At 46.1% G+C, this 11,194-nt stretch overlaps 1 protein-coding gene across 13 annotated transcripts in view; it reads right to left on the bottom strand.

Annotated features, from left to right (window-relative positions):
* Window positions 1-7,376: 7,376 nt before the first annotated feature.
* The window catches only part of AGAP1 (ArfGAP with GTPase domain, ankyrin repeat and PH domain 1), a 382,459-nt gene continuing 378,641 nt past the window's right edge, over window positions 7,377-11,194 (bottom strand). For all 13 annotated transcript variants that reach the window (XM_055813061.1, XM_055813062.1, XM_055813064.1 and 10 more), the window contains 2 exons: window positions 9,453-9,708; window positions 7,377-8,956 (listed from right to left, as the gene is read on the bottom strand). In XM_055813061.1, the coding sequence (XP_055669036.1) occupies window positions 8,753-8,956; window positions 9,453-9,708 (460 nt within the window). In that variant the 3' untranslated portion in view covers window positions 7,377-8,752. The remainder of the gene's footprint in view (window positions 8,957-9,452; window positions 9,709-11,194) is intronic.

Here is an 11,194-nt window from a genome sequence, read left to right as displayed (position 1 = left end):
CTCTTAGATATACACCATTACGGTCCGGTTGACTTATTGCTTTTTAATTTATCAATTTGCACCATTACCGGCTCTTCTGACATCCCAGGTCTTCGATAATACTTCATCTTTATTACTGGCAAAGAGTGACAGTATCTCATCATTAACACGAGAAGAAAGTGGGGCCAGGGCAGGTGTATCTCAATAACATGGCAATGAAGACTCAAGCAAAGAAGCAAGCTGCGACGAACAAGTTTTCTTGTCTTTATTAGAAAGAGACCTATACAATATAGCAGCCTCTCTCTGCAGTACTTTACAACTTTTTTTCCTTTTTTTATTTTTTTTTAACTTTAATTATTCAGAATACTGTACAGCTGACACAAAAATCTCAACGTGGAGAGAGAGGAAAGGGAAACATAATACAAACTGGCATACTTAATCAAACCAAAATCATATGAAACAACAAGCAAAGCGAAATGTTTGTCAATCGGTTTAATTACAGTACAAACAATATAAATAAAGCATCATTGAGTCATTGTAAAACAAACTTGCTGAATGAGGTAATATAAAAACAACAACAAAACTTTTTTCTTTTTAATAATTTCCACACTGTCTTGTCATCATTTATACATTACTATTTACAGAAACAGAACAAAAAACCCCCCAAACTTGCTATAAAGCCTGCCATGTGCTAGGTATCTTCTGTCTCCACCCCAAGCAGAGGTCTCAGGTGTCCCTACTCACCTGGGCTCCCTTTCTCCCCATCCCAACCAGACAGACAAACGTCACAGAGCAGAGAGACTGAAAGACTTGGGGTCTAAACGCAGCTGAACGTAAAATCTAGCCTTTGCAGGTGGTCACAGGGTATTAAGGAATAAAGGAAAAATAAAACCAGCGTATGCGTCCGCTTCCCAAGTGGTGCCGACAGCGCTTCCCAAAATAAAGGTGCTGGACAGACTGAACCTCAGATCACAACCTCTCTGAAACCAGGGGCTGAACTTGGACTTCAGGGGGGTCAGGGTACAGCCCACCCGTGCCCCACTCTGCTGCCTTGAAGCTGCTTTGCCTCGGCTTGGGCAAAGCGTTCGGGGTACACTCCAACCCTGCTGACATAGAGTGGTTTAAGGCAGCAAGAGCTGCAGAATCGGGCCCCTGGCAACTCCAAACCAGAGTCCAAAGGCAACAGTTACACAAACCAAGTCCCTGGTGTTTTAAAAGACACTCCTCTCCCAAATACCCCTTCAGTTTGTGCACCCACCTAAGCAAGACACCTACAAGTGAAAGATGCTTTTGACACTGAAGTAGTAAATGAGGGCTGGACCGAATGGTCCCCTGGAAACTTGGTATTTCCACGGAGCAAAGGGCCGTGCTTTCAGAGGACGGGTACGTCCTATTTTCCCCATGGACTGGCAAAATGAGCTCAGTAGATTCAACAGAAAATCCAGCTGAAAACCTGGATACACTGGAAAAAATGCTTGGAGGGGTTTTCAACAGGATTTCCAAGTAAATCTTTTGTCACAGGTGCAAGAAGGGGAAATGAAGGACCCTCCCATCATTTCCGTTTCCTACCATACCTTGCTTAGCTCCAGTAAACATCCTTCTCACCCTGCCAGACTTGTCCTCTCCCTATCAATTTCCCCCGATCGAGTATAAACTGAAAGCAAGAGTATAAACAATGTGAACAACACTTGGTCAAGTTTTCCCAGACTACTCGGTATACACGAAGCCTTAGCACACTTCAGCTGAGGTTTGTGGCTCCCTCACAGCAAAATTTTGGGGCCAGACAGTAATGGCCAAGAGGAGGGAGGGATGAGGAGCTGTTGTTGGGGATGAGCCCACCTGGAGACAGCTCCTCAGAAACGTCTCACCACCCTCATCCCCAACTGCCCCAAACACAGCAGCAGGACCCAAAGCATCACTGAATCAGCTACAGAAGGGCAGTCTGCTGGTCCCACACTTAAATTCAGCCACTAAGCTGAGTTTCAAGCAAATTTATATATAAAAAAGGGGCTCTGAGCAACAATTTCTCCATCCTTTTCGCCTTTGGAATCTCCTTCCTTGGTGTTTCCCACGATAACAGCCCCAGGGCTGGCGAGCTGGGATTTCCTCTTGCAAGCAAGGGGGCTACGTCAGTCCCGGCGGCCAAGTTAAAGGTTTTCTCAAGTTCAGCGTTGCTGTCTGAAGGAGCTGGACTTTCTGAAAACCTCTGAGGCACGCATCTGTGTGAGTCCTGAGTGCCTGATGGCTCGCAAGAGCCGCAGTAAGCCTGTACTTTGTATTTTGGCATCTCTCCACCCCTTGAGAAGGTGCCTCCCCCTCCTGCCCCTGCCTCCTGCACTCTTGGAAATGGCCGGTCTTACTCAAGCTGGGAAACTTGCCTGTTTAGAAACATCTAACTGAAAACCTGGCTGTAGCTATTGACTTTGATTAGTGTGTAAATGTGCACATGTACATTTCCACAATTGCTAATAGTAATATGTAGAGCATATATGCATATATAAGCACGCACACGCACACCGAATGCGAAGCATGTGTAGTTAGTGACCTCCATGTGATACACCGCCTTTACCTCAGGACTCAGACCACCTTGGCTGCACTTCACCCCCCCAACGCAACTCAACTCAATCCCCAGATCTGGGAACTAGTTGCAAAATAACAACCCACCTTCAGCACCAAAACCCTTCCTCGGTCCTGCATGACCTTGGGGTTTGCCTTCAGCACAGACGCTACCAAGCCGTCCGCTGTGAGGGGTTTTACTCCCTGTACCTTGTCATCTGAGAGGACCAGGGAAGTGTTTTCGATTCTCAGAAGCAAAAACCCACCCATCGGTTCTGGAAAACGGGGCGTACACAAAAGAGCTGGTGGCGCATTCACTGCCAGCAAGCAACATGGTCATCCCAAACGCATGCCATTAGACCTCTGTAAGCATCCCACCCCCACCCCCCAACCCTTCACGTTTTGTACATAACACACAGGTAAAAATTACTAGCTCTGAAGCACTGCAAAATAGTCAATCCTTAGTACTGGAAGCTAAACACACATCCAGAAAAGTTCATGGCCAAGAGAAAGCTGAAGCTCTGCCTGCCAACAGAACTGACCGCTACCGCTTGAATATGCCACAGGGATTTGGGAAATGGGCAGACATACAGAGATGAAGAGGCTAAAACTGTTGAAATGCACAAAGACATTTTCATTTCATCTGCTCACAAGCAAAAGACCTCCCTGTCCCCGCCACCCCGAACATTCAGGGGACAGTAGTAAACGATGTGAGTTAATTCACCCACATATTGCTGTCACCCTGAAATGAAACGCAGGGGCCAAGATGACCAGAAGCATGCCCAGTGATCTGGGGCTTAAGATGGCTCTACAAAAAAAAACAAAACAACCTTTTGTTTTCAGAAATCATGCAACCCTCCTCTCAAAACACGAACTATTCACAGCTCCTGAAAATCTTGGCCAAACCCCTTTGAACCTCCCTTTAAAACGTGAGACAGATTCAGTCAAATCAAGGTAAATTGTCACAGGATAAGATCACCTGTTATTTACTTGAAAAACTGTCCCACGGCAAACACCAGAACAAAACCTAGAATATCGTAATACAACAAGTCTACCTACCTACAGGCATTAGATATTTTGCTCTATTACTTCTATATTTTTTCAAAAAAGGAGATTATTTTCTAATAAACCCATTAAAACCAACCTTCTTTTTGTAGCTTAGATTTTGAGAAATCAAAACTCATTGCAGAACCTTTTAACTTGGGGTAGTTTAGTGTTTTTATACCTTGAAAAGAACTTTAATCTGGAGCGTTTTTTTTTTTTTTTTCCCCCCCTGCTATGCAGCAAACACAAGAACATCCAAAAAGGGTTTTCTACGCAATAAATGTTACTCACAAATCACCAAAAATGGAAGATGCTGAAATGAGGATCCAAGACTACTAGCCAGAGATCCCACATACGAACCATTGCAGCAGTCACTGGAGGGGAAGTGAAGATGCTTGACGATGAGATGTGGATGGGCAAGTTGTCTCCTACGCAGCCAAGCTGCGCCAGGTTTGGTCTCCAACGCCGTCCTCCTTTACCATGAGTCCCTTCAGCGACAATGACCACTTGTTCCCTGTTAAGGTGCAAACGCAGCTCCCCGAGACGTTTGGAAAGGGCCCCTTCAGGACCCCCTTGTGAAATCTGTGCTTGTCTCCACTATTACTACTTTATACTAGAAACTACAAATTACTTCATTTTTCCCGATCTCCATACAAATATAAAAGATGAAGCTATCCAAACCCCATATAATCTAATTATACTACATTACAGTGCCGGAGATCATTTCTAAGTCCGTATCTGCATTCCCACCTCTATTCCTCTCCCTAAGTTACTCAGCTTCTTCTGGCCAAGGGAAATCTCCAAGTGCAGCTAAAGCTTTTTTTGCACTAACACACATAATTTAAGGAAAAAGGGAAAAGATGGCAAATTAAACAATATTAATGTTTACACAGTTGTCATACACTACGCCCAAATGCTTGAAAATCCCCTCTACCTTCCAGGAGCTCACCTGGCTTTCCAAGCAGCACTTAGCTCAGAACGTACCAAGGTTCTCCAAAAAAAGCTTCTCTTCTGCTCCCTTTTAGCAATGAAATTGGAAATCTAGTAGTGGGAGCACTTGGCCTCATCTCTGCACTGGCAGGACCCCAAGTTTTCCCAAGGTTAGATCTTATATCTTCATCAAGAGCGAGGAGAAGCAACCCCTCCTCAAGTCCGGGAATATCACGGTTCAGATGCCAGATAAGACACATCCAACTCATCTCCACTGTTCAACAGCAATTAGCTTAAAATAAATAGAAGGAAAGTGCTGATGTTAATAGCAACGGCTGACTCGCTTCTAGTGTTTTAGTCATCGTGGATGAAGTGCAGAGGAAGGGGGATTTAAAGGTATCTGGGATGATGAAAAGGGTTAAACAGGGGACGCAACAAAACCCACAGCCACGGACTCCATTTTTGGAGCAAACAGCCTTAGCTAACATGTTTCTTCTGGGATTTCTTATGGACTGGATCTCAATTTGTTTTTAATTCGCTCATGACACGCTCAAAGGGCGTAAACAGCTTGGCAAGTGGGTTCCATAAAAGCAACGAGAGGGGCTAAACGTAGACGAAAACCAGAAAACGGATGGGTTAACGGAGTGAAAGCAAGGGGAATGATTCCTGCAGGTTCTCCAAGTGTCGGAACGTATTGCCTGTTTCCGCACCCGGATGGCTTCAAGAACATCCTTTGCGAAGTGCAAACGCATGCCCTGAAAAGCACGCAGAGCCCAGAGACCTCGGCTCACCAAGCCCAGCCCCGCCATGCTCCAGCCATACAGAACTTCATCCTCGCTCTGGGCTGTGGAGGGAAGGGCTCTCTTGTCCTCTCCTGGACCATGCAAGAAGGGGATGGAGTCCCTGCTGGACGGAATTCCTTACCAGGTGGCCTGTCCCACTACCTCAGGAGGTGCCACACAACTTCTCACAGCCATCCTACCAAACCCATTTGAACAGGGGATGCTGTGGCCAACGCCCCACAAGGCACAGACCCTCCATCTATTCCCCCATGGCTGGAGCATCACCAGCTGGAGGGCCAGGGAAGGCGTCTCCTGACTTGGAGAGATGGTGCTGGGTGACCTGTCTTTCAAAGGGATTGCTGCTGCGTGCACCACCGGGCACCCTCCCTGCAGACCCCCACGTCTGGGGAAGCCATCACATAGCCTACGCTGCTTCAACACAGTTACTGCCAGTGCTTACACCTCCAAAGGAAAACTGTTAGGTCAAAAGCAACTGTGTTACTGCTTAATTAAAATATGAGGTTATCAGTTGGCTAGCCTGGATACGTCACTTTTCCTATAATACAGTGGAATTTTCTCTCCTAAAAATATTCCGTGTTTTTTCAAGGTTTGCCTTCAGAAAATCTTACTGAAAGAAGCGTATAATTCTTCTACCTGAAATCTGCATGACAGCCTGGTTGCCCTTGTTTCTCAAACATCACTCTCAGTTTTCTAAGAGGAAGGTGGCCCAAAGAGAGCTTTAAATTATGTACAGAAAATATTTTCAATTAGGAAAAACCAGCCCTGAAACGGAACACACGTTGAGAACTTAACAGCGGCAAATTACCTAAAACAGTTTTGAAACATTGGACTTGGTTTTTGGATACAAATGCCCGCGATGCTCCCAGGGGAACGGCAGGCAGCTATAGCACCTCTGGGACCATGAGCCGTGACTCCTGGATCCCCGCTGTGTCCCCCCCCAGGGGTGTAAAGCTCGTGAGCACCAAACACAGCGGGCTTCACAGCATCCCCTTCAGCTGCACATCAGATGGGCTGTCCCGCCGCCCAAGGACCACCCGTAAGTACCAAAGATCAGGGAGCTGCGTGGGAATGATGGAGAATCAGCAATTACAACAGACACCCTTCTCAGTTAAAAAACCCCCATAAAATTAAAGTTATCCCAGTACGAAGAGAATCAGCTGTGGCCTTACTCTGATGCAGCCGGCCTAGGCTGGTTGAAGAAAGATCTCCTGCCCCCAAACAGTCAAAGATCTATACAGTAACAAAGTACAAAATGAGAACGCCACCAAAGAGGAAAAGCTGGTCAATATACTCGTGCTTCCACCCGAGGTTCGCTTTTCTTCCACGATTTGATGATTTCACACTAAACCCGTCATTTTCTGACCTTTTTTCCCTTAAGATAGCCAGATTACATTTTTTCCTTCACATTTTGTCCACATACAGTTTATTTAGCAACTGCTACGCTCCACCATTTGTATGCTAAATGAAACCCAGAGCCCCAAGGAAGAGCACCACTGAAGGCTTGGGAAATACATACCAGCAGGTACATTTGCAAATTACTATGCTGTGTGCACCTCACTGCCTTCACATAATTGCTCCTTTGCCATCGAATTCAGTTGAGTTTTCAACTTTCCCCGTGATGTACCCTTCCCCCATCTTCACATTGCCATATGCCACTTAAAAAAAATCACTTTTCTGCCTGCCAAAAACCATACAGCCTGCTTCCCCTCATGCCAGAATCCTACTTCGTTGAAAACAGAAGAAGCTGGGATCTGCCCAGTAATACCAAAATAATCAAATCAAGTATTAAAACTTGGAATTCAAATGAACTGTCCAGGCTACTTTCACAAGCCATTTTTCTTCCAGAAAGCAGCCAAGTTGGGAGTCAAGCGCAGCCATGCCCTGCCCGCCACGGTGAAGGCTATCAATTCTGAACTTAATCAAATCTGATCTTCCCACAGCCAGGCTAGGGCTTTTTGTCTTGGCTTGTGAAAGCTTCGTGATTTCTGGAGTAAAATATATTTACAGCGCTGAGAAACAGCCTCTTTTTCCTTCCTAAAAAATCTCATACGCTTTTTTTTCCCCCCCCCCAGGCCAAACGTGCCATAATCTCTTTCTGATATGTTCCTCAAAGGTTTGCGATGGAAACAAGAGTTCACTGCTGGGAATATTGTCAATGTACACTGATCTGTAACGCACAGATCCTAACTAGTTGCACGTTATTTAGTTCACATCCATTACAGTTTATAAATTAAACAGAGATGTCATCTTCTGTACAAAAAAAAATATCAATGCATATTTATGGTTTTTTTATTCAAATAGATTTTACATACATATAATCTAGAGACACAATACAAAAATCTGTATAAGTTAGGCAATGCATCACAGGAGTGACCAAAAACTCAAGACATTTACCTTGGCAAAATGACAGAACCTATTTCTGCTGGCTGAAAAAATATTAGCCTTTAATGCGTTTATTAATTTCACTAAAAGTACTTGAAATGTTTTTCCTTAGCGGTACTCATTATTCCTTTTTGTGTTTCATAGTTACTCTTATTTATTTTTTCCATTTTGTTTTTACACCAAGGAGACTGCAGTCAAATAACACTCAGCAACTCATTTCCTCTCTTTGGACTGAAAAATTAAACAGATACTAAATTATGACAGTGAATTTAGAAAGGAGGGCTCCAAGGGCTTGAAAGAACATGTCTGAGATAATATGATGCTTCTAAGAATATTGCAATCACATCCAAGCAATCACCGAAGCGTGCCATGTAACTACCTCCTCAGCTAATATGCTTTTTTCTCCGTGATGACTAATCATGTTCTATTAAACAGCGGTAATGCTGGAAGAACTCAACTATACAAGTGTAATGAAGCCAGTATTCTCCCCGGACAGATTAGCTACAACTGATTTGACACATACCATCATAGGAGCTTCAAACCTGACAAACTCTGTGCTTGCTTCTGATTTATGCCGTCAAGCTCTTCAGAGAAGAGAATGAAATCCAGGCGTCGTGTTTGGTAGAGGTGAAATGTACTGATGTGCTTAACTGTCAATTATGGAAAGTCACCATCTCTCCTTCCTTCTCCTCTCGCTCGCCTCTCCCTCCGCCCCTTCCCTCCACGCTCGGGAAGCCTGCATCCCCCCCCGGGGACGACCGCTCTCCCATGGTCCCGGTGCCACGCGTGGTGCGTCCTGCTCGACCCACGCGCTCTCGCCCACTTGTTTCCATTCGTTCGAGAGCTGTCACTGAAACAACTGCTTTCTCTGCAGCCCCTTTTGCTCCTTCTCATCCCCTCGCGCTCTCCAGACGCGCCGTTTCCGGATGGGACAGGGATGTACCGAAGGGAAAAGGGAAAAGGAGAGTTACCAGACTCACAGAGCAGAGCTGTGATGGGGATGGAGGAATATGAGGCTGCGGATGTAATTCAGGTCAGCGAATACACGAGTGAGCTCCTCAGATGATGGTGGGCATCCTTCCGCTGCTGTTGTTCCGGTTATTGTTCTTCCTGGACAGGTTTGGAGTGGCCATGAGGACGAAGCGCTCGTCGGGGCAGCCGTACTGGAGGAGAACGTCGATGCACTCCTGGCTGGAGGCCTGCCGGGCGTAGGCCAGCGCCGTGTTCCCGTGGGCATCGCGCGCCATCATGTTGACGCCATACTGCAGGAAGAAGAGATGCGGTGTTGGAAGACGCAGTGCCAAGAGAGCGTGAAAACGGAGGGAACGGATTTGGGACCGAGCTGTTTGAGCTTAAGCGAGGGTGGGGGAGAGGGGGAAGAGGGAGGGGTAGGACAGCCGCCTGAGAACGTGAGCGCAGCAGCACTCGGTCACATACGCAAAGGTTGCTGCGAGGAGAGAGTCTCATTGTGTGGAACAAAATTTGCCACGGCAGCGTTTCAAACAGGTGCTTGGGGAATCTCTCCTTCCTCATGTCCTACGCTCTCCTTTATTTTCCATCAAGCAGCAGACAGGCAGAAACACACTTTTTTATCATGGTGCTCTCTTTTGAGAGCACGCCGGGAGGAATGTCTGGACTCAGGACATCAGCAAACTCTTTGTGAAACCCTCAGCAGTGGGCCTGGGAGGTCCTGCTGGGGGTCGCAGCCCAGCCAAAGCCAACCCAGCCAGCCCCCTCCCCTGGGCACCAAGTACTTACCCAAATCAGGAGCTGCACTAACACCACGTTTCCTTTCCTGCACGCCAAGTGGAGGGCAGTGCGCCCATCACCGTCTCCGCAGGTCTCGTTCACCTCTTCCCGAGTCCCGTGGGCAAGGAGCAGGATGACTGTCCGCAAGTCCTCCTCGGCTGTAGCCCTCAGGAGATGCTGGCCCAGAGAAAGCTCCAGGCACTGCAGCGGGGCAAGGAAGAGCTTCTGCTCATATTTCGCACGTATCCAGAGCTCTTTTTCTTCCCTAGAGAAGCCAAAGGAGACAGGTCACTCTAACCTGGCTTCGCTGCCTCCAAACGGCGGCAGTTCAGCTACCAGGATGCCAGCAAACAGCAGCTAACAGGAAAATTATTTCCCCTTCAAAATTTTGTCATGAAAGCAACAGTACATCCACACCTTATATTTGCAGCAATATTTGTGTCCCTCACCTCACTGTCACTGAGCCATATTAATACAGCACCTGAGATCCCCCTCGGTGGGTGCCATGCCTATGGGGTCATAAGATTACAAGAGCCAGGAGGTCTTAAAAAACCCTGGGCTGCCCTGAGGGCTGGCAAGAGGTCAGTGCAAGAGCCCTCGCCATCACGGAGACCAAAGGCAAAACAGGCGGCCTAGCTCCACATGAAGGTTATGTTGCAAAACTGGTAAAAGAAAATGGACCAAATTTCCGTCTCTAAGCCCCGAAGTAACCAAGCACCTGGGCTTGGATTTCAGACAGAAAAGCAAGCCCTGAAAGACGCAGCCTTGCTTGCAGGGGGTGCTTTTTCCTTCTACAAGTGGAGTAGTTTCCAATGGAAAAGGCATTGGTTGGTTCCTGTGTTTGTTTTTTCAAAACGCAAACCACCAAAACAAGACTTTGAAGCGCCACTTCCTCCTGATACGTCAAAGAACGATCAAAAGCTTTCTGGGTGCTATTAGGTTTCAGGAGAACAAGGACTACAAACAAGTCCCTCAACTCTCCATTAAAAAAATTACCATACAATTAAATGATCTAAGAGATCTAGCCCCAGACAAAGTCCCATTTAGAGGTACCTCAGGTAATCTGTTCAGCCTGCGAAAAATATATGCACCACCTAAGCCAGGTGACCGGTTACTGGTGACAGATTTTCTGCACCGTAGTACAAAAGGCAAAGCTGTGTTTACGCCTTTCAGCCATGTTTACACTACTCCCAGTAATCTAGTGTCAGGTTAGCCCTAATCTGTTTTTAAATACTTATGTAAACAGATCCTTCCAACAGCAAATCTGGATTAGTTTTGCATCATTTCCTGGTACATGCGGAGTGACCTTGCTTTGACCTGCCTGGATGCTTTCAGGCACAGCTTCCCAAAGCATGTGCTTCTCTGCCCTGACCACAATTTACCCTACAAACAGGTCCAGGGCTTTTTTTGTCAGAAAAAAAGTGCAAACAGAAAATTAACACAAAGAGTGCTTCGTGTAAGTCAAACCTTTGGATGACTCCTGCAAGCTGAAAGACACACCAAAAAAACATTTGGGGAGCTGCAAATTAACCTTTGATGGCAGGATCTGATAAGCAGAGTATCATTTCAGGTATTCCAGATGGAGAGGAGGAGGAAGAAAAGGACTTCTGTTACTAATGCATCTTTAATTATTTTTTTTTTTTAATTTGTATTTTTAAGGTAAAAAACCAAACCAGAACCAGTGCCATGAGGAGGATAAAGTAACATACAATTATTTACAATCAAACAGGCATACTTGCAACACTGTAACA

The sequence above is a fragment of the Falco peregrinus genome, chromosome 8 (assembly GCF_023634155.1).
Source record: "Falco peregrinus isolate bFalPer1 chromosome 8, bFalPer1.pri, whole genome shotgun sequence".
In the NCBI taxonomy this organism is placed as follows: Eukaryota; Metazoa; Chordata; class Aves; order Falconiformes; family Falconidae; genus Falco; species Falco peregrinus.
The sequence above is the reverse complement of the archived record's forward strand: the minus strand, read 5'-3'. Positions and strand labels throughout refer to the sequence as shown.